General features: G+C 51.9%; 1 protein-coding gene across 11 annotated transcripts in view; it reads right to left on the bottom strand.

The window, feature by feature from the left end:
* Positions 1 to 22683, bottom strand: part of CHD2 (chromodomain helicase DNA binding protein 2) — a 117531-nt gene extending 94848 nt beyond the window's left edge. For 6 of the 11 annotated variants that reach the window (XR_011380526.1, XR_011380527.1, XM_051835178.2 and 3 more), the window contains exons 1-2: positions 18922 to 19254; positions 1788 to 2019 (exon numbers count right to left, since the gene is read on the bottom strand). Coding sequence is in view for 7 of the 11 variants with exons in the window: in XM_051835178.2 (XP_051691138.1) it covers positions 1788 to 2019; positions 18922 to 19022 (333 nt within the window). In the remaining 4 variants the exon portion in view is untranslated. Of the gene's footprint in view, positions 1 to 1787; positions 2020 to 18921; positions 19256 to 21417; positions 21549 to 21890 lie in introns of those variants that run through there. The other 5 variants (XM_051835182.2, XM_070053482.1, XM_051835173.2 and 2 more) reach the window with 4 other exon arrangements.
* Between the last annotated feature and the right edge of the window lie 528 nt (positions 22684 to 23211).

Raw genomic sequence — 23211 nt, 5'->3', positions numbered from 1 at the left:
TCTTCTGAGAAGAACACCTGCACCAGACAGCAGGTGCTTAGCCCAGCAGGTAGGGTGCCGAGTCCCTTAGCAGAGAGCTCCAGAGAGCTGGGATTCAATTCCCAGTGAGGTCTGGACCCCAGCCTCCTGCTAATGCAGCCCCTGGAAGGCAGCTGTGATGGCTCCCAGAGCTGGGTGCCTGTCCCCACCGGGAGCCTGGACTGAGCGCCTGCTTTCAGGCTCAGCCAGTCTGGGTACATGGGGAGTGACCCATGAAGGGGAACTCCATATGCCGCCTTGCTCCCTCTTTTTCTGTGTCTCCCAAATAAAAAATGTAATAATAACATAAAATACATGTACACTAGAAACCAGGCTCAGACACCAAGTTCTGAGCAGGGCCTCCTGCCACGTGCGTGGGTGGCAAATTTCTGAGTTTAATGATTCATGGGGCAGGATCTCTAGGTGGTATTTTGTATGCAGGGTTATTTGGGAAAAAGTCAATACTTGAACTGTCTTTTTGAAAAGTATACTACACCTGAGCAGGCAACAAAGAACACATTTATTAGCAAGCACAACTTCCATTTTCCTAGCTCTCGGCACTCGCCAACCTCCCACCAGCTCCTAAAGTTCACGTATCCTTAATCAACGATCATACCAGAAAGGTAAGAACTAAAGCAACACGGTTAATACCAAGTGTATCTCAAGTGAAAAAAGTAGTTTTGCTTTGCTTTTAATTTCAGGTTTCCCAAGGTATTCTGTGGGACTTGCAGATAATTTAAAATTGTTTGTATTTTTACAACGATCTGAGTAAGAAGTATATATAGACACATCTTAGACAAGCAAGGCTTAACTAAAAATAACTAGCATACAACATTTTATTTCATTAAGCTATTCTACATTGTAAAGCAATACAATGACCCCAAACACAGTTCTCTGAAAATGGAAACTGACAAGGCTCTGCTACCTTCTGATGATGTCTCCTACAAAATGGCTGCACACTCAAGTTTAGGCATCAATGGGAAAATGTTACACAACTCAATCTCTGCTTTTTTTTATTCTTTGATAGAAGACACTATGCAATTAAGCAATTAAAATCTACAAGCTTGGGGCCAGCGCTGTGGTGTAGCGGGTAAAGCTGCCGCCTGCAGTGCCAGCATCCCATAAGGGAGCCAGTTCAGTCCTGGCTGCTCCACTTCCAATCCAGCTCTCTGCTTATAGCCTGGTGGCCCAAAATCTTGGGCCACTGCACCCACATGGGAGACACGGAAGAGGCCCCTGGCTCCTGGCTCTGGATCGGCACAGCTCTGGCCATTGTGGCCAATTAGGGAGTGAACCAGCAAATGGAAGACCTCTCTCTCTCTCTCTGTAACTCTTTCAAATAAATAAATAAATCTTTAAAAAAACAAAACACCCTACAAGCCTAATTATAGGTCACTTTTTGTCTGTGAGAACTGTTTCCTGTCTATCAGATAATGAAAACTATCTTTTCTCTTGGATTGTGATTATCTGTCACTAAGCCCTACAACTGTGTCCCATGATCAAAAGGACAGTCACCATTATCTGCCAGTGACTTTTCTTATATCAGCACAGTACAGAAAAAAAGTAACCATCTTCTTGAAAAGTAAAGGCTAAAACTACAAAACCGCGTCCTGCTGTGCGCTAGCAGGATGGCTCGTGCAATTGAGTCCTATCGATCCAGAAGGGGTCCCCGCAGGTCGGAAAGGCAGCAGCAAGGTCAGGTCAGGCGTGCCGCGTCCCACAGGACACGACGGCGGCAGCACACTCGCATCTAGCAGCAGGGGAAATACCTTCTTCACGTCCGCTATCCGCTCCTTCTTAGAGGCCGGCTTCTCTTTGGCTTCTGGAAGCACCGGCTGCGACTTGGAGCCCGCGGATTCGCTCTCGGACTCCGACGGGCTCTCGGAAGACTCGGAGCTGCTGTTGGACTCGCTGCCATGTCGGCTTCCTGGGTCGCTGCCCTGCTCGCTCTCCGACTGGCTGCCGGAGTCTGACCCTGAGGCTTCTTCAGAGGCTGAATGACTTAAGGTAAAAAGAGAGATTGAAGAACACTGAAGAACTGCCCTATGACTCTCCTCGAAATTCCTCACGGTAAAGTGTCCGCAGAGGCCCGGCCTTGCCGTCTCCCGCACGGAGTCCCAGCGCACAGACAACCTCCCAGGCGCCTCAGCCTGCCCGGCCGAACCTGGCCTCCGCCACTTTCTCCAGGTCCAGCACTTAACGATTCCTTCCCTCAGCCCAGCAGGCCACTGCACTGTCCCCTGCACGCCCCGCACCCACGGCCTGTGCAGCTGACTCCACCTCTGACTCCAAGCACCACCCTCTCTCGGAGAACACCCTCCCTGAGCCCACACTCAGCAGGTGCTTCCAGACACGGAAACAGCAGGCTCGAGTCGGAGCTGCACCTTCAAGGCCCGGGCTCAGCAAGGCCGTGCGCTGACCCGGCCATTAGCCGCTACACTACCTTGCCTCCAGGATGCCCATCCTCTAAGAACACTCCGGTCCCCTATTGGCGTCCCCAGACCTGATGGCTGAGCCGAACTTCTTCAATGTCCTCTGCCCCTGGCAAAGCAGGGAGGGGCTGGCTGCCTTGCTGGAGCACCCAATCGGCCCACCTTTCGGAATGGCTGGTTTAGTCTTGCAATCACTAGAACGCTGACCTCCAGAGAAAGCTTAAGGGCAGAATCGACTGCAGCAACCATCAGCAGCTAAGACTGCCCCAGGACCACCGTGTGATCCACGTTCTCCCACGAAACAAACAGCCCAACATCAACAAAGACTGCAAATCTTCAACCAGCACGTGAGCGAGCAGCGTCAGGCCACTGATGACCACAGGCGTAGGCCTTGGTGCTTACGTGCGGCTCTGCAACGGCAACGCAGGGGTCAGGCAGGAACACTCTGGCCGGCTGAGTGCCTCACCCGCCCTGGCAGCCCTGCGCACGAATGCACACATGTAACTCCCATTCCCCAGCGAGGGGACATTAGGGTATCATCAAATGGCTCACCTAACAGACAAAACACGAGTGTCCTTGATGTACTCACAGACTTCTATGCCACTAGGCAGAAGACTGCTTCCAAACTGCTCACTGTGAAAACTCCGAACATCCAGACACACCTTCCAGCTCTGCTTCCCATCTGTAACCACGGGGGCGCAGCCCTCAGACATGCACAACGCACACAGTAGCATGCCCTAGGTAAACACAGCCATGTTTCTATCAGTGCATACCTTGGCATGTAAATGCATTTTTTTTTTTTAATTTGACAGGTAAAGACATAGAGAGACAGAGAGAAAGATCTTCCTTCCATTGGTTCACTACCCAGATGGCCGCCATGGCCCGAACTGTGCTGATTCGAAGCCAGGAGCCAGGTGCTTCTTCCTGGTCTCGCGTGCGGGTGCAGGGGCCCAAGCCGGCCACAGCAGAGAGCTGGACTGAAGAGGAGCAACCGGGACTAGAACCTGGCGCCCATATGGGATGCCGGCACCACAGGCGGAGGATTAACCAAGTGAGCCACGGTGCTGGCCCTATAAATGCATTTAATCAGCAGTTAGCAGAGGTTGTCTCTGCTGGGTGGGTTATCTGAGGTATACATGAGACGCTCAACCCCCAAGAAACGTAAACACTAAACCCATGACTGATTCAGCTCTGGGGGCCGAGGTGGCAGATGTGATCAGAGGACACTGGTGACATTCATGACTGAGCTGAGGCTGAGCTCACTGCTGTTCACTGTATGTCACACGTTTTCAACGTCCGAACTAGTTCACTGAAAGAATCCAACCAAGTCAACCCCAGGGCAAGGGTTGCAAGCACCTCAAACCTACACAAGAGGAGGAGATCTGAATGCATGTCAACACTGACCGTCTAAGTTACTGCAGAACCATCAAGACAGATGAAGACTTGAGAGAAAATCTTAAGTCTTAATAAAGGCATTACTCGCCGGCGCCGCGGCTCACTAGGCTAATCCTCCGCCTTGCGGCACCGGCACCCCGGGTTCTAGTCCCGGTTGGGGAGCCGGATTCTGTCCCGGTTGCCCCTTTTCCAGGCCAGCTCTCTGCTGTGGCCAGGGAGTGCAGTGGAGGATGGCCCAGGTGCTTGGGCCCTGCACCCCATGGGAGACCAGGAAAAGCACCTGGCTCCTGGCTCCTGCCATCGGATCAGCACGGTGCGCCGGCCGCGGCGGCCACTGGAGGGTGAACCAACGGCAAAGGAAGACCTTTCTCTCTGTCTCTCTCTCTCACTGTCCACTCTGCCTGTTAAAAAAAAATAAATAAATAAATAAAAAATAAAGGCATTACTCATTTTTCATATTTCTTATAGGACAAGCTCCACTATGAAATGCAAAAGGAGGGGCCAGCGCTGTGGCGCAAGGGGTAAAGCCTCCGCCTGCAGTGCCAGCATCCCATAAGGGCGCAGGTTAGAGACCCAGCTGCTCCACTTCCGATCCAGCTCTCTGCTATGGCCTGGAAAAGCAGTGGGGGATGGCCCAAGTCCTTGGGCCCCTGTACCCACCTGTGAGACCCAGAAGAAAATCCTGGCTCCTGACTTCGAATTGGCACAGCTCCAGCCGTTGTGGCCAACTGGGGATGGAAGACTCTCTCTCTGCCTCTCCTTCCTGTGTAACTCTGACTTTCAAATAAATAAACAAACCTTTAAAAAACAAAAAAAAGGTGTCCCAAGTCCTTGAGCCCCTGTACCCATGTGAGTCAAGACGTAGAAGTTCCTAGCTTTGGATCAGCGCAGCTCCAGCTGTTGCAGCCAACTGGGGAAGTAAACCAGCAGCTAGAAGACTTCTACCTCTACCTCTATACCTCCCTCTCTCTCTAACCCCCAACTCTGCCTTTCAGATAAATAAGTCTTTAAAAAAAAAAGAAAAAGAAACGCAAAAGGATAGGTACTACAGCAGGTGGCGAAGCGTCAGGTGGTGGCATGAGGAACACCCAGAGTAGGTGAGTTTCTCCCCAGGAGGGGGTGAGAGGCCTGGGGTCTACCCCAAAGGATCAGGTTTCAGGACCTGTTGGCAGCCAGCCCCCTTCAATTCCTGGGCCCAGTGGTGGTGTCTCCGTTGAGTGTAGGCAGGGAAGCAGGTGGCCAGCCCCTGTCCTGGAAGTCATGGACCTAGATCTAGCCCTAATGCAAAAGTTCAGCTGTCTGGGCAGCACGATCAAGGACACAATCATCTTCCAGCTCAAGCAGCCGGCTGCACCTTCTTCCTGGACATGAGCAGCCGGTGCACGCTTCACCTCAAGGAAGCTCAGCGTGTTCGCACGTCAACAAGCAGTCAGAGCACAGAATCAAAGATCTGGACTCTGAACTCCCCAAGCTGAAAGCTGCTCAGGAAGAATCCAGCCAGCAAGAGAAATACAAGCAACTGTATCTCGAAGTCCCTGTTAGAAGAGCCTCGTCAGCCGGCGCCGCGGCTCACTAGGCTAATCTTCCACCTTGCAGTGCCGGCACACTGGGTTCTAGTCCCGGTCGGGGCGCCGGATTCTGTCCCGGTTGCCCCTTTTCCAGTCCAGCTCTCTGCTGGGGCCCTGCACCCCATGGGAGACCAGTAGCAAGCACCTGACTCCTGCCTTTGGATCGGCACGGTGCGCTGGCCACGGCAGCCATTGGAGGGTGAACCAACGGCAAAGACCTTTCTCTCTGTCTCTTTCACTGTCCACTCTGCCTGTCAAAAAAAAAAAAAAAAAAAAAAAAAAGAAGAACCTCATCAAGTAAACTAGATGAGACTAACGAGCAGCTAGCAGGGTCAATTTCTCCTGGAGAAACAATGGCCCAGCTCACTAACCAGCTCTCTTCCTATGAAGACTACCGCAGTCACAAAGCCAGGAAACTGTGCTGAGAGCTGACTGCTCGGCAGAGCTCTCACCCCACAACCTCGGTGGGGGGGGTCTCACCTCCAGACGGCGGCACAGCACAACAGGCCCCCTGGGCACGCATACTCCCAGGATGCTCTCATTGGAAGCTTATGGAAAAAAGCTTTCCAGAATAGTCACAAAATCAGTCAACCTGGGGCTACCGCCTGCAGCACCGGCATCCCTCGTGAGTGCTGGTTCAAGTCCCGGCCGCTCCACTTCCAATCCAGCTCCCCGCTAGCGCGCCTGGGAAAGCAGCAGACGATGGTCCAAGGGCTTGAGCCCCTTCACCCACGTGGGAGACCTGGAAGAGGCTCCTGGCTCCTGCTTCAGATCAGCTAGCTCCGGCTGTTGCGACCATCTGGGGAGTGAACCAGCAGATGGAAGACCACTCTCTTTCTCTGTAACTCCTTTCAAATAAATGGATTAATCTTTATAGTTATTTTCAACAAAATTTGCCTTCAGGCCTAAGTAAAGATATGGGAAGCACAAAACAAGTTAAGTAACGATGGAGCTCCTGAGCATATGACCCTTTACTTGAGGATCTGACAATGAGTCCAATCAAAGTCAACATACATTTTTCAAAGTGTCAGGGTCAGGGCTGGCACTGTGGCATAGTGGTAAAGTGACCGCCTGCAGTGCTGGCATCCCATGAGTGCCAGTTCAAGACCCAGCTGCTCCACTTCTGACCCAGCTCTCTAATGGCCTGGGCAAGCAGTAGAAGATGGCCCAAGTCCTTGGGCCCCTGCACCCACGTGCAAGACCTGGAAGAAGCTCCTGGCTCCTGGCTTCAGATCAGACCAGCTCCGGCCACTGTAGCCATTTGGGGAGTGAACCAGTGGATGGGAGACCTCCCTCCCTCCCTCTTTCTCTCTCTGCCTCTCTTCTGTAACTATGCCTTTCAAATAAATAAATATTTAAAGAAAAAAAAAGTGTCAGAGCCAGCATTGTGGCATGGTGGGCAAATCCACTGGCATGCCACATGGGCACCAGATTTTGTGTCCTGGCTGTTCCACTTCCAATCCAGATCCCTGCTAAGGCACCTGGGAAAGCAGCAGAAGAGATGGCCCAAGTGCTTGGGTCCCTGCTACCCACGTACGAACTTGGATGAAGCTCCTGGCTCCCGACTTCAGCTTGGCCCACCTCTAGCCACAGAAGCCATCTGGCGAGAGGACCGGCAGATGGAGGATCTCTCTAACTCTTGTCAAATAAATAAATCTTTAAAAGAGGGGGAGAGGGATCACAACAATATGGACATGTTTTAAAGAAACATTATATGCTCTGTAGTATAAAGTTTCACTGACAAGAAGAAAAACTCTGAAAATGCTCCACATTGAGGGTAGTCTAATTATTTCCTCAAGAAAGTATTCCCTGAAAGATGATGTCAATTTGCTATTAACCCTTAATTATAATATTAAACACTGTGAGTACTAAATTGTGGTTTTCAAGCTGATTTAGAGGAGAAGAGGTAAAAAGAGCCTACAACATAGTAAATAAAAATATTAAACTGCATTGGTGGGTAATACTTAATAAAGTAATAAAACTGCCTAATTTCCAGTGGTGGCCTAATATCTGTAAGGAAACCAAAATAGGATTTGGGGGAATGACGACTCACCACACACAGTACTACAGAAAGTCTGAGAGGGGCAGGTATTTGGCGTACGGGAGATGCCTCCTGGGGCTGCCAAGTCCCAGATCAGAGCACCACCAGGCTCCACCCCCAATTCCGGCCTCCGGGTCATTTGCGTCCTAGGAGGCAGCCTGTGCTGGCTCAACAGCTGGGGCTCTAGACGCACAGGAGACCCAGACTGAGATTCAGCTCAATACTTGGAAATGAAGCCACAGATGGCGTACCTATCTCTTCAATGACATGAATAAATTTATTTTAAAAATTTCATGGAGGGGACGGCGCTGTGGCATAGGTTAAGCCTCTGTTTGCAGTGCTGGCATCCCATACGTGCGCCTGTTCCTGTCCCAGCTGTTCCTCTGATGCAGCTCTCTGCTATGGCCTGGGAAAGCAGCAGAGGAGGCCTAAGGGCTTGGGCCCCTGCACCCGCATGGGAGACCTGGAAGAGCCTCCTGCACCTGGCTTCAGATTGGCCCAGCTCTGACCACTCGGGCCACTTGGGGAATGAACCAGCAGATGGAAGACCTTTCTCTCTGTCTCTCCTTGGAACTCTACTTCTCAAATAAATAAATCTTTGTTTTTAAAGTTCATGGAAATGGATTAAAAGGCATGTTTATTTTGGTGCAAAAAAAAAAAAAAAACACACAGAATCCTCACCAAAAAAACATACTTACCTGAAAGTTACTCAAAACTTAAGTGCAGGGCTGGTGCTGTGGCACAGTGGGAAGAGTCGCCACCTGCAGCACAGGCATCCCCTATGGGCACAGGTTCAAATCCTGGCCGTTCCACTTCCAACCCAACTCCCTGCTAATGCACCTGGGAAAGCAGTGGAAGGCTGAGGCTCCTACACGCAGGTGGGGGATCTGGGACAGCTCTTGGTTCCTGGCTTCAGTCTGGCCTGGCCCTGGCCACTGAGGCCGTTTGGGGAATGAACCAATGGACGGAAGATAAATGTCTGTGTCTTCCTCTTCCTCTCTCTCTCTCCTTCTACTAACTTTCAAGTAAATAAAACACATCTCTTTTAAATAATAAAACCTAAGTTGCAAACAAGCTTTATAAATTTTGATTGAGGGGCGGCACTGTGGCTCACTTGGTTAATCCTCTGCCTGTGGTGCTGGCATCCCATATGGGCACCGGGTTCTAGTCCCAGCTGCTCCTCTTTCAGTCCAGCTCTCTGCTGTGGCCCGGGAGGGCAGTGGAAGATGGCCCAAGTGCTTGGGCCCCTGCATCTGCATGGGAGACCAGTCAGAAGCACCTGGCTCCTGGCTTCTTATTGGTGCAGCACCAGCTGTATCGGCCTTTTGGGGAGTGAACCAACGGAAGGAAGACCTTTCTCTCTGTCTCTCTCTGTCTATAATTCTGTCAAATAAATTTTTAAAAAATAAAAAAAATAAATTTGATTGAACAAATAACTACAAGGGAAATACAAAAACAAAGGAAAACAAGAAATCAAAACTAGGATTTCAGGTTCCGACAGAAAAAAATGCTTGTAAGAAGATAATGTTTCGTTTAGTTTGTGGATAAAAAGGATCTGGTACACTTCAAAATGCTTTCTGAAGGAGGTAAAAATGGAGTGATTAAATAATTCTTAAAATGGGACTTTGAAAGCATGCCAGATTAAGTTACAACACCAATTTAATTTCCCAAACAGCCACAAGGGGGCAGCACAGCAACATTCCATTTAAGAGCAAGCCCGCCGGTTCTCTGCCAAGAGCGGCCATTTCACCATTCTCCTAAGGCTTATTCCTCTAACAATTTACAAAATGGCTGAACTGCTTGGCAGAGTGTGGTATTTCTGTGGTGGGTGAAAGCAAAATCTGGCAAAAACACAAAGTAACCTACACTGGAATTACATGACTACTTGCTGATCGGTGATGGGACAGCCTGAGCCATCTGCAGAAACCCAGCCTCCGTGAGCAGGTGAGACGAAGCCTCTGTGTGTGCAAGACCTCACTCCACAGCACCAGCCGAGCGCCACTGCTGCCTCCTCACACACGCTACCCACCAACACGATACACAACTATTCTTTCTCTCTCAATTCTGTGTGTCTTAAGAAGGAAAGGCAAAGATTATTAATCACAAATTTGTTATCAGTAAAGAATATTGGAGGCAGTAGCTCCTCAGGAACGTGCATCTCCAAGGCCATCCCCGCCTCTAATTCAAGTACTGTGATTTTTTTAATTTTATTTATCTATTTGACAGGTAGAGTTAGTGACAGGCAGAGGCAGAGAGAGAGGTCTTCCATCCGTTGGTTCACTCCCCAAAGGGCCGCAAGAGCTGCAGCTGAGCTGAGCAGATCCAGAGCCAGGAGCCAGGAGCCAGGAGCCAGGAGCTTCCTCCCGGTCTTGGGCCACCTCTATTGCTTTCCCAGGACGCAGCAGAGAGCAGGATTGGAAGAGGAGGAGCCAAGACAAGAACCAGCGCCCATAAGGGATGCCAGCACCACAGGTGGAGGATTAACCTACTGTGCCACAGCACCAGACCCCATGTACTATGATTCTCAAGAACAAAGTATGTTGGTGTTATACATATAACATGTGAAGAATTACATATCAAAACTCCAGTGAACCTGGTGTTGTGGCATGGCAATTAAGCTGCTGCCTGCGTCACCACCACCCCATATCAGGAGTGTCAGTGGCTGTTCCACTTCCAATCCAGCTCCCGGGATATGCACCTAGAAATCAGCAGATGACCCAAGTACTTGGGGTCCTGCCTCCCACATGGAAGACCTGGATGTGGTTCCAGCCTCGGAGTTTCGGCCTGGCCCAGCAAATGGAAGATCTCTATCACTCTACCTTTCAAATAAATAGTAAAAATAAATCTTTCTTAAAAGTGGGGGGAGGGGGGATGCTGTGGCATAGCGGGTAAAACCGCCACCTGCAGTGCCATCCCAAATGGGTGCCATTTCGAGTCCCAGCTGCACCACTTCCCATCCAGCTCTGTGCTGCGGCCTGCGAAAGCAGAAGATGGCCCAAGCCTTTGGGCCCCTGCACCACGTGGGAGACCCGGAAGAAGCTCCAGGCTCCTGGCTCCAGACTGGCACAGCTCCAGCCCTTGCAGCCATCTGAGGAGTGAACCAGCGGATGGAAGACTTCTCTCTCTCTCTCTCTCTCTTTTTTTCTCTCTCTCTCCCTCCCTCCCTCTAACTCTGCTTTTCAAATAAATAAATAAGTCTTAAATTTTTTTTTTTAATGTCAATAGAGGGGCCCGGCATTGTGGTGCTAAGGTTAGGCCCCCACTTGCAATGCCAGCGTTCCATACCACAGCACCAAGTACTGGCAGTTCCACTTCCAATTCAGCTCCCTGTCAATGTGCCTGGGAAGGAATCAGAAGATGGCCCAAGTACTTGGGCCACTGCCACCCATGTGGGAGACCAGGACAGAATTCTCGGCTGCTGGCTTCAGCCTGGCCCAGCCCTAGCTGTTGCAGCCATCGGGGAGTGACCCAGCAAAGGAAAGAGACCTCCTGTGTGTGTATACCTGCATCTGTCTCCTCTCAATCCCCATCACTTTGTCTTTCAAATACATAATTTGTTTAAAATCCAGGGGCCAGCATAGCGGCACGTGGGTTAAGCCACAGCCTGTAGCCAGCAGCCCCTACGGGTGTCATCGAGTCCCAGCTGCTCTCCTTCCAATCCAGCTCCCTGCTGACGCGCCTGGGAAAGCAGCAGCGAATGGCCCAGTGCCTGGGCCCCTGCAACCACGTGAAGACCCAAAAGAAGCTCCTAGCTTCTGCCTAGCCCAGCCCTGGTTTTGCGACCACTTGGGGAGTGAACCAGTGGATGGACAATTTCTCTCTCAGTCTCTCCTCTAACTCTGCCTTTCAAATAAATAAATTTAAAAATAATCCAACAGAGGAGAGGCATTGTATGGCACAGTAAGGTTAAGTCACCATTTGGGATACCTGTATCCCGTAACAGAGTGTGCAGGCTGGAGTCCCAGCTGCTCTGCTTTCAAGTCAGCTTCTGGCTAAATGGCCATGGGAGGCAGCAGATGATGACCCAAGAATCCGGGTTCCTGCAACCCACCAGGGAGACTTGGATGGGGTTCCTGGCTCTTGGCTTCCACCTGGGCCAGCCCTAGCTGTTGCAGGCTTTTAGGGAATGAACTAGTGGGTGGACGGCTTCTGTCTCTCCCTCTATCACTCTGCCTTTCAAATAAAAATAAATCATTCTTTTATAAATAACATTTGGAGCCGAGCCTAACATCTGCGGGAATGCCTGACGCCTCAGCCTAAGGAGCGGACAGCAGCGCGATGAAGCAAGGGGTCGCTTACACGCGAGACAGAGGCGCACATGCCGCAGCGCAGTCCGGGTCCGACGCGGGAGGCCGGCCTCCCTGAGCAATCGGGGCGTCAGCTGCGCCCACACCGCTCCCAGCAGCAGCAGGTACCTGTGCTGGGCTGCCAGTGAGACTCGGACACCGAGGGGGGCTCAGGCAGTGCTGGGATTTCAAAGTAGCTGTTTCCAAGCAAAAACCAGATGACGCAATAAAGGTATTACCCATAAATTTTCAAAAAAAACAAATGTTTGGCCTTCTACTCAAAATATACTCTACATATTCATGTATAAAAATGCAAAGTAAAATGTGTATCACTCATAATACGTAGCTGAATAGAGCAGTTAAATTAGGACTGAGTTAGATTAAATGACAATTTCAAAACAATTAAAGTTATGAACTACATCAAGAACCACGCACATTTTTTAAATGCCAGCTTCACGGACTGAGACTGCCAAGAGGGTGACCAGCAGTTCTGGTTACGTCTGACTTTGCACCTTTGTCTCCTGGGACCTTTCCTAAATTCCTCGCGGTGCCTTAGAGCAACAGGATCGCCTGGTTTCAGGAGCAGGGCTCTGCCTAGATTCCTGGAACGTCTGCCCAGAGCTGCACGGACTTACAGGAGACAGTCCAGCAGGAGGCCGCAACGACCAAGCCAAAACCAGTCACTCGCGCTAGCCTTCTGAAGTATCGTACCTGCAGGACAGCCCGCCCACCCCCAACAGGCCAGTCCTAGCGAGGATGAGGAAGTGTCCTCACTTGAACCTCAAGCAGTCACCTCGCGTTCACCAACCGGCTTGTTTCGCACTATGCTGTTTCCGTATTCCTGTTCAAACTACCTTACACAGACTGCTCCCCATGTCCTTAAAGGTAGGGCACTAATCAATCCCTGAATTGCTAACAAAATCCAATCAGATCCTTAAACTGCATTTGTTGAAAAAGGCCCATCTACAAGGATACGTCAGCAGTTCGTGGCAGGGGCTGGCGCTGGGGCACGGCAGGTGGGGCCCCGCGTGCAGTGCAGCCAGCGCACCAGCAGGCTCAGCTGCTCCACTCCCAGTCCAGCTCCCTGTAAGCAGGTGACGGCGGCCCTACCGCCCACACGGGAAACTCGGATGCAGCTCCAGGCTCCTGGCTTTGGACTGGCCCAGCACTGGCCTTGCAGCCATCTGGGGAGTGGACTAGCATATGGAAGCTCACTCGCGCTCGCTCGCTCGCTCTCTCTCCCTCCCCCCCCCCTTCCTGTCAACTCTTTCAAATAAATAAAAGTTCATGGAAAATGTAACTGAAAAGTATTTTAATTCTGGTACAAAAAATGTTGGAATCCACAATGTGCATTTCCATAAATGTAAAGAGAATTTACTTGAGATAAAAGAAAAACAGGGAGAGACAGACCTCCCATTCACTAGTCCATTCCCCAAATGCCTGCAGCAGCCCAGCCAGAGCCAGAGCCGGGAACTCAGTCTGTGTCCCACAGGGGTGGCAGGGAGCCACGTACCCGGGCCATCACCTGCTGCCTCCCAAGGTGCACATCGGCAGGAAGCTGGAGTTTGGAGCAGAGCCAGGACGCAGATCCGGGCGCCCTAACTCCAACTGCAGGTGTTAGAGCTGTCAGGCCACGTGCCCACCCCACAAACTTCGTGAAGACTTCTCATGTGCATGGATCTCTAAAAATAACTTTAGCTAAAATGATCTTTTAATCCCATTTTCCACAAACTTTACAATAACCTCAAGTAACAAAAAATGCACACATGCGGCTTAACGGTTTCAGGAAGTAAAATGGCTGACTGCTATCATTACCTCCCAGAGTAGGAAATACTGTAGGGGACCTGTGTTGTGGCCTAGAGGGTAGAGCCACAGCCTAGGATGCAAGCATCCCATATGGGCACAATGGTCCCACACCTGGCTGCTCCACTTCCAATCCGGATATTTGTTAATGCACTTGGGAAAGCAGTGGAAGATGGCTCAAGTCCTTGGGCCCCTGCACCCACATGGGAGACCAGGAAGCAGCTCCTGGCTCTAGACAAACCCAGCCAGGGGCCCTTGCAGCTGTCTGGGGAGTGAACCATGGATGAAAGATTCTTTAACTCTGCCTTTCAAATAAAAAATAAATCATTAAATGAGAGAGAGATAAACAGTAGCGGGGCTGCCATTGTGGCAGAGTGGGTTAAGCTACTGCCTGCAACACCAACATCCCCTATGAGCACAGGTTCAATTCCCAGGTGCTCCACTTCCAATCCAGCTCCTGCTAATGCACCTGGGAAAGCAGCAGACGATGGCCCACCTTCTTGGGTCCCTGCACCCACGTGGCAGACCCAGAAGTTTGGGGTTCCTGGCTTAGGTCTGGCCCACACCTGGTGACTGCAGCCATCTGGGGAGTGAACCACTGGATGGAAGATTTCTCTGTCTCCTTTTAATTCTGCCTTTCAAATAAACAAATAACTGTTAAAAGAAAAAAGCTGTAGTAAAAAGGAAAACAATCAAACTACCTTTAAGAAACATGTTTCTAAAACTCTCCACTGGAATCAGGCAGAAGTCAGCCTGGCTTTACCACGCTACTCTGCTCCCCAAGAAACAATGAACAATGAACATCTGAGTCATCCTAAATAGCTTATGAAGCACCGACCAAATGGCAATCAAAAACCAGGCACAGGGGCCGGTGCAGTGGCTGCTGCCTGCAGTGCCAGCATCCCATGTGGGCTCCGGTTCGAGTCCCGGCTGCTCCACTTCCGATCCAGCTCTCTACTACAGCCTGGGAAAGCAGTGGAAGATGGCCTAAGACCTTGGGCCCCTGCACCCGTGTGGGAGACCTGGAAGAGGCTCCTGGCTCCTGGCTTTGGATCAGCACATCTCCGGCCATTTTGGCCATCTAGGGAGTGAACCAGCAGATGGAAGACCAACCTCTCTCTTTCCAACTCTGCCTTTCAAATAAATAAATCTTAAAAAACAAAAACAAAAACAAAACAAAAAAACACAAAGGCATTCTCATCGTTATAGCCATTATGGCAAGGAGCGTGGATAAGGCATAAGCCAGAGTGACCACTTTGGAAATACGTACCTAGTCAGGACCCAACTTCCCACCGTGGTAAAAACAGGACTGACCCCATGGTGAGAGGCAACTCTGAGGACACAGGTTTTCCTTAGACTTCAACTCACCAACACAGGTCTACCTAGCCAACTCCACACCTCGTCTCCACCCCGTCAGTGTTCAGCTGCACTGTCCTGACGGGCAGGGTCCCCTGGGCCCAGGAGTCTCACAGCTCCTGACTGGCTAACCTGTCCTGAGGCGCTGTAAGGTACACAGCGAGACAGCGACCCGAAGTCAATGCAAAACTTAGGCCCACAATGTCACAGGAAGTTAGACGAGTTCCTGGCTCAGGGCAGAGAAATGGCAAGGTGAGGGGCCTCAGCTTTAAGAGCCACCAACGTTCACGCGGCAAGCACTTTGCTAAGTTGTTCCCGGCATTTTCTCAATCATGGTGCTATTGATGTCTTGGACTGGATGACTCCTGGTGCTGCTGCAAGTGTGTGGCAGCATTTCCGGCCTCACCCAACAGCTGCCCACAGCACCCTCAAGCCCAAATGTTCACTACCAACTTGTCTCCAGGCACTGCAAAAACGGAAACACCGAGTCCCAAACCACTGCCTTGGAGACATTCTTAATTTCTCTGAGGAAGGAAAACTTACTAATCTCATTCTTCATCTTACTTTTTAAAAGGTAAGCAGGCTCAGAGGCTCCTAAGATCCTAATGCTGAAAAGCAGCAAAACAAAGACCCAAACAAACCGTGCGCACTCTCCAGCCCTACTGCCCAGGCTTCCTGGGTGGTGGTGCTCAGCACAGGCTGGGGAGTCGCTTCCAGGCAGAGGCTGCCGACGGGATTAAGCGCACCCAGGTGATTCTTAGCAAGTGCAGTTGAGGGCCGAAATGCGTACCTACACCTGCGTACACAGAACCCAAAACGCAGAGGGTATTCTCAACCTCATACACTGCATAACCCTGGAAATCCAGCTGGGTGTGGGCCTGTGTTTTCAAACACTCCAAGTGATTTGCAAGCAAAATCTATTAGGGAAATAAACTTACGAGCACCAACAACAACATTAAAAAAAAGAAAAGAGGAGGAGGAGGAGCACAAATCTCCTTAAGCCGTGGCCAAACCCGGAGTGTGTGTGTGGCACTGGGAATCAGCGGCACAAAGGCAAGCTTCCCTGTGGTCGCCAAGACCCCACAGCCACCCACCGTCAGCCCCCTCCGTGGTTTTACTTTTGTTTTAAGATTTTATTTATTTGGGGGCCGGTGCTGTGGCACAGCAGGTTAATGCCCTGGCCTAAAGCGCCAGCATCCCATATGGGCGCTGGTTCTAGTCCAGGCTGCTCCTCTTGCGATCCAGCTCTCTGCTGTGGCCTGGGAAAGCAGTAAAAGATGGCCCAAGTGCTTGGGCCCCTGCACCCGTGTGGGAGACCTGGAAGAGGCTCCTGGCTTCGGATCAGCACAGCTCCAGCCATTGCGGCCAATTGGGGAGTGAACCAGCGAATGGAAGACCTCTCTCTCTCTCTGCCTCTCCTCTCTCTGTGTAACTCTTTCAAATAAATAAATAAAAAAATTTTTTAGAAAAAGAATTTATTTATTTGACAGGCAGAGAGGACAGGAGCAAACCAAACAGAAAGAGAAAGCTCCCTTTCTACTGGTTCACTCTCCCAAATATCTGCAGTGGCCTGGCCTGGGCCAGAGCCAGGAGCAGGGAACTAGGTCTCCCCCTTGGGTGGCAGGAACCCCACAGGGGCTACAATAGCAGGCAGCTGCGGTCAGGAGTCCGCTGGCTGAAGCAGGTCACCAACACCTTTGCTGCACGGACGGACACACCCCCCACACACGGAAGAGAAGGCACCCTCGAACTCAATGGACTCCGGTGCTGACTGCAGGATATTCATAGCGTGCAATTTTCTTTCACGGTAAAATGCAAGATGGAAGATCACCTGCTACCAGGGATTGCCTGACTTGGAAACATCTCGTACAGAGGAGGCAGCCTGCACTGTACCCCCATAGTCCACGATGGGGTTTTGTGTTTCTAATGCTGCTTAACAATTCCAGTGCAGCGGCAGAGCCCAGGGTCAGGGCTGCAGCCCTGGTTTCGGGCTCACAATGGACTGTGACTGCATCCAAAGAATCCTAGCATCCAAGCTCGGGCATGAAGGGTGTGAGCAGGGAACACGGTGGGCAAGAGCCACCGCTGGCGCGGCGGCACCCATCAGCACCCGCGCTCTGCGGTCCCTCCAGGCCGGCCCTCAGGCCACCTCGCACCGCCTGGAGCCCCTCTCACCCCGCACCAGCCTCCTCACAAAACTTCAAACTCAAGCCAGCGGTGGAACCGGCCGGAGGGGAGTAGGAAAACAGGGCAGGCGGCGGGAAGACCCGGAGTTCTCAGCAAAGTCAGGCAGGAAGTTCCCGCGGTAGACTGGAGACCAAGGAGACACCACCACGCGGACCTGAGACACAGGGAGAGCTTCCAACACTCCCATTCCCAGCCGCCCTCTGAGGTCTGAAACGGGAAACTCAGCTAAACCAGAACCCAAAAGGACAAGAGGAACCTAAACCCCACGCAAACCCTGAGCGCACAGCTTCGCCAGGATGCAGGGCGTCTGGGCAGACAGGGGGGTTCAGCGCCGGCTCGAGCGGGGGCGGCCCTCGGTGCCCGCCTTCTGGCAACGAGGCTGCCGCAGCCCGGTGAGCCGCTCCGCACACCCAAGAGGGAACCACGCACCGTGCACGCAAGGTTCTCTCTCACTCGCCACCGGCTCAGCCACGTGCCCCCGCCGGCTCCCCGAGACAGAGGTGGAAGGGGCAAGAGCGAGGCCGGCGCGATGGCTCGGCACGCGGGGCGCTGCGGCTGCTTCGCGAACCCCTTCGCGACCAATGCACGGTGCCAGGAGCTCACTGCACACGCGGAAAACCCCAGGTCCAACAAGGAGGGCCCGGCTGGCCTCGCTGGGGACAGAGACCTCAGTGCGAAAGCAAACACCGGAACGTTAGCCCTCATGGGGGCGGCTCCTGCCAGGCAGGCGGGAGCACAAATCCAGGGCTGTGCTGAGAACGCCGGGACTCCCGAGAGACGGGGGTCTCGTTTCCCCGACAGCAGGGGCTCCAGCAAAGGGAAGGAAATGCTGTCGGGGTGAACTGCACTGGAGACCTTGAAAAGGGGCTGAGCGGGGGACCCATAACCCCAGAGAAGGGGCTGAGCGGGGGGACCCATAATCCCAGAGAAGGGGCTGAGCGGGGGACCTATAATCCCAGAGAAGGGCTGAGCGGGGGGACCCATAACCCCGCAGAAACGGGCTGAGCTGGGGGCCATAACCCCAGAGAAGGGCTGAGCGGGGGGACCCATAACCCCAGAGAAGGGCTGAGCGGGGGGACCCATAACCCCAGAGAAGGGCTGAGCGGGGGACCCGTATCCCGCAGAAACGGGCTGAGCTGGGGACCGTACCCCACGTTCAGAGCGCACTACGAGGGAAGGAAGCGGAGCTGCACACCGCGCTCTCCACGATCCGGGCTCGATGTCCCTGGGCTGGTGGGCCGGCTCTGCGTCCAAGACGCGCCTGCAGCCTCGTTAGAGTACAAGGCCAACCTGGAGGCCAAGCCCGGGGCTGGGGGCTCTGCGGCGCGCAGGCGCTACAGGAGCCCCCGCAAGGGCGAACCCGCAGAGCAGCCTCCCTGCATTCAATTCACTCGGGTTTACGTTGCTCTGCCAGAAGCCAACCGACAAGGAAAATCCTCAGCAGAGCTAAAAGCTATTGAAACGCTATCCCGGCAAGGATGGCTGAGCGCCCGGGTGCAGCGCCGCAAAGTCGCTGGGCTCCGGCAGGGGCGGTGGGCGGGGGCCGCTCCTACAACCTGAGCCCGCGCCCCGGGCGCCGACCCCCGGCGGGACCGCAGGTTCCAACCGGAGCACAGGCCTGAGTCCACGTTCCCTCGGGGAGGGGGCCGGCGAGCAGCCGCGTGACGTCACGCCGCTGACGACACCGCTGCGGCCGGCTCCCACGGCACACGCCCCCTTGCACCTGCGAGCCGGGGGCGGGGCGGCAGGGGGCGGGGCGGCAGGGGGCGTGAGGCCGGGGCGGGCGGGGGCCTCTCCACCGAGACCCTGAGACAAACCAAGCGGCACGTACTGACCTGAGTTTGTCTCCGTCAAAGGCCAACTGAGAGAACGTGCGGTACCAAGTGAAAACGCACGGGGGCAAGCTCAGGGACCCGCCCCTCCGCTTTTGGGCCATGGCCGTGCCGCGGGGGGACTCCGGCCAGGGCGCTCGGCGCCGGGGCCGACCTACACGCGGGGGGCGAGGAGAGACCGCGAGCCGGGACGGCGGGCAGCTCTCCGACTGGAAGCTGTGCGACCCGCGCCCTGCACTTCCCCAGAAGCCGAAGCCGTTTCGGGGACACGCGCCGCGGGCGAGGCCCAGCGCGCCGGCCCACGTCCCGACCCGTCCACCGGAAGCGCGGCCGACCCCGCCCGCGGGCGACGCGCCAGCCCGGCAGGAAGCGCCCGGCGCGCTCGCGGCGACGTCAGCGCGCCCCTCCCGCGGCCGGCGCCGACGTCACGGGGCGGGGCCGCCCGCAGGCGCCGCCAGCGACCCGGCTGTTGCCAGGCGCGCGCGCAGCCAATCAGCGGCCGGCGCCGGCCCCGGCCGCCCTTTGAACCCGGACGGCAACTTCCTGCTGCCGGCGAGCGCACGGTGCGATGCAGTATGTCTGTCGGCGCTGCGGCACAAAGGAACAGCCATTTTGTGACTGCGCTGGCCCCGCACCAAGAGCCATGGGCTCGGGCGCTGCTGCCTGCGCCCGCCGTCGCGCTGCCCGTTGCAGCCGGCACCAGGGCGCCGAGCAGGGCAGCGCGGAGGGACGTCTGGGCGCTGCGGGGCTCCGGGCCCCGCTTCGGCCTCCTCAAAAATGCCGACTGCAGGGCGTTCTCGGCGCCATAAAATGGCTGCCGCCCCCGAGCCCGGAGCCCCACGCAGCCGCGCGGCCCGCCAGGGAGGCCCGAGAGCGGGGTCAGGCCGCGGGGCCCGGAGCGGCCGGCCCCACGCGCGGGAGCGCACACAGCACAGCTGGGGCCCGCGACGCGGCAGCCCACAGGAAGCGGCTCCCCGCCCGCCGGGCCGCGCGGTCGAGGTCGGGAGCGCCGCGCCGGGCCCCCTGGACAGCGGTCAGGGGCGGGCTGGCCGCAGCTCGCCGCCGCCGGCCGCAGCCGCCCATGCAAATCTCACAGGCCGGGAGCGGCGGCGCCCGGCCGGTTGGCGAGTCAGCTGTGGGCTGCCGGGCCCCTCGAACTGCCGCGACTTTCCAGGAAAGCACGCAGGGCCGGCAGCGAAGTTGCCTGCACACAGGAACCGGCAGCTGCAGGGCAGCTCGGTCCAGAAGACGGGCGAGTCCAGGCCCGGACAAGTCCATTTGCCAAAGAATTGGAAATGTGTTTTCAAAGCGAAGCTGAAACAGTTTTGGTCTAATAAGGCAAAATCCAACATTTGTGATAAACTGTGCCCACAACTTTAAAATTTACTAACCTAACAAAAATGTATTTAAAACAAAATTGGGGGAAAAAGTCAATCACATTAGCTAGGATTTAAAATTTGTAATATGGCAATTCATAAGAAAAAACAAGGGCATTCACTAAAAATTAATATACACAGATGATACAAAAATATCTTAAGATTAAGGCTTTATTCCTTAGTCACTAAGAATGTACTCCCAGGAATGTGAAAGAAATCACGATTTGAACAAATAGTATTATTTGTAAACTTCAGAAGATAAAGCATTCCAGATGACTCTTGAAATAAGTCAGTAAATTTACAGCAGCTAAAACTAAAATGCAATATACATTTCCCAACCAGAAAGCACTTAACATAATGCATACAATTACACACCCTAAAATATTTTAAACATAATATATACAATTATAATCACAGAAACAAACACAAAAGTATCTGATCAGTGTTCCAGGATTTCTGTGGTTATAAGTTTGATTTCATAAATGCAAAAACTGTAACCATCAAGTAAATGTTTTGATAAATCAAAATTTTCTAAAATGCCAAGTGTATCAAAAGAAATAGTCAAATAAAAATACAAACTGAGAGGCATCAGTCAAAGGGTCTTTTTTGCAATTTCACTTTTAAATGTACATTTTTTCATTCATATAACTTTCCCAAACGTCTATTTACTAGAATTTACTACTGCTAGGCTCCTGTGTGGCCCCAGCTACAAGTCTGGATATCCTAGATTCTTCAAAGAAAAAATCTGCCTTGTATGTAAAATGGTGCAATGCAGCAATGGCTAAACCGACAAGGTCATTCTTCTGCAACACAAAAACCTAAAAACTGAAATTTACTGACAGAAAAACTGTAGTTTACGGGAAAGGCCCCTTGGAATAAAGGTACCTTACCTTTTGACTGCTGTAAGAGGCCTTAAGTCACAACTCAACTTTCATAAATTGCTACCAAAAAATTAGGGTGTGGCATATTAGCAATCTCAAGGTCATGCTTTAAAAAACGAATCCAAATTAGAAAAATACTTTTAATAGCACAGACAACAATCCATGTCTGTCAAGGTAAACAACTGTAAGCTGAGGTTTCCCCCAAAAAAACGACAAAAAGGAAGAAAGTTGATAGCTCATACCTCGATGCATTGCTGTGTAGCGAACTGTCCTCCTCTTGGCTTTTGTCCTTATTTCTCATCATCTTTTAATTCTTAAATAGTAAGGGGGAGGGGGAATCTGTTTGCTTTGAAGTCCTGTGCCCAGGTATTTACTGTCAAAAGTTGAAAGAAAGGTAAGCTCCGGCTTCTGTGGACGGTTTTTTATCATCAGGAACAAAGTCCTGACGATGTGAACGATACTGATATAACACAACAGCGGTAAGCAACCAGAAAAACCAAAATAATTCTATTTTTTCCTTAAAAAAAAAAAAAGAGAAACCGAACAGTCGAAGCATCACTATCAATAAAGAAAGTTTCTCAAAGTAACACACTGGATACAAATTAACAATCTCTGTATCTTATTGCGTCATCCAGGAATTTCTCATATTTACAAAAAATAAAGCAAAGTTTAGCATACAAATCTTTGAAATTATCATTAATGATCGTGAACTTACCTGATCCATGTAGTATGTCCAAAGCAAGAGTCCTATCTAGTAGTAGAAAAATACAGATCCCAAATAATTAAAAATAAAGGCAAAATTCTCCGTTAAAAAACGAAAAATAAATAAAATAATCTTCAAATATGTTAACTGGTCAAAAAAATAAAGCAATAATTAATACCAAAACGAGTCCGGAAGGAAAAAAACCTCATTAGGCGAGCGCACAAAAATGGAGGTGCGCCATGGCTTCTAAGCTGGAAAAAACAACGACCTGGGCTCTCAGTACGGCTGCTTCTTTCCAACAAGGCACGAAAAGAAAGCTCCTAAAAGCTGCTTTTCTCCCTAAAAAAGGTCCGAATCGACCCTAGTAAGTCACTAGGAGAGGTAGGGGGCTGCGGGGGCCCCCTGAGGCTGCCCGAAAGTTAGGGAAAGTTGCGTAAAGTGAGGCGAAGGCAGGGAGCAGAGCGCGCTCTCTCTAAGGCACAGCCGCCATCTAGAGCCTCCTTCCCAGCTCTGAGAGCTCTGCCTTTGATTGACACTCTCTACATTTACCCCACAACTCAGGTGATGTACCATAGACCCACCCCTTCATCTCCACCAAAAAAAAAAAAAAAAATCCACCATCCCAGGGAGCCTGAGGACCCCCACCTCCACACCTCCCAGTCCCTCCAGACCACCCCATCAGGGGTGGGGGAGGGCTTCTTAACCCCCTCTAGCTCAAGCACCCTTTTTAAGCCAGAGAGAAATGTAATTTGTTCCTTTTGTCTAAAGATCTGCTAAATATTTCAGTCCTTGAGCTAAAATAACTTCCTCCCTGGACAGGAAGTGGTGTTTTATCAAGCCATTTTGAAAAAGGGATAATTCTTTGAGAATCTAAAGCCCATATTAAGTACTAATCTTTTGAAAGATTAACCCCCCCAAGGGTAAAATGGTTTCCAAATAAAAGCAAAACCTTTATTTCATAAATTAAATTGAAGTTTTGTCTTCTTTATGATGCCTAAAAATCATCTTAAGACAAAATTTAAGGGGGAATTTCCAATCCCAACTGGAAGGGGTAATTTTTTATAACTCAAGAGCGCCTCCCTAGTGTTCAGTTGCATTACAGCAAAAGTTAACACAACTAGCTTTTATTCAAGAATCTCAATATATTTCTTTGTACTTTCACAAAAATTCTTCAATCCATCTAAAATCCTGTTAGTGTCACCCCCCAAAAAATGCTCATAACCACAATATATTTATTTCCCACACTAATTCAAGCACAACAACGTTCTTCAAACTCAATAGCATGAACCAACCATGGTCACCTTTACATCAAAAACCCAAGAAACTCCACCTC

The sequence above is a fragment of the Oryctolagus cuniculus genome, chromosome 12, assembly GCF_964237555.1.
Source record: "Oryctolagus cuniculus chromosome 12, mOryCun1.1, whole genome shotgun sequence".
Lineage (NCBI taxonomy): Eukaryota > Metazoa > Chordata > Mammalia > Lagomorpha > Leporidae > Oryctolagus > Oryctolagus cuniculus.
Note: the sequence above shows the minus strand (reverse complement) of the source record. Positions and strands in the feature narration are given on the sequence as shown.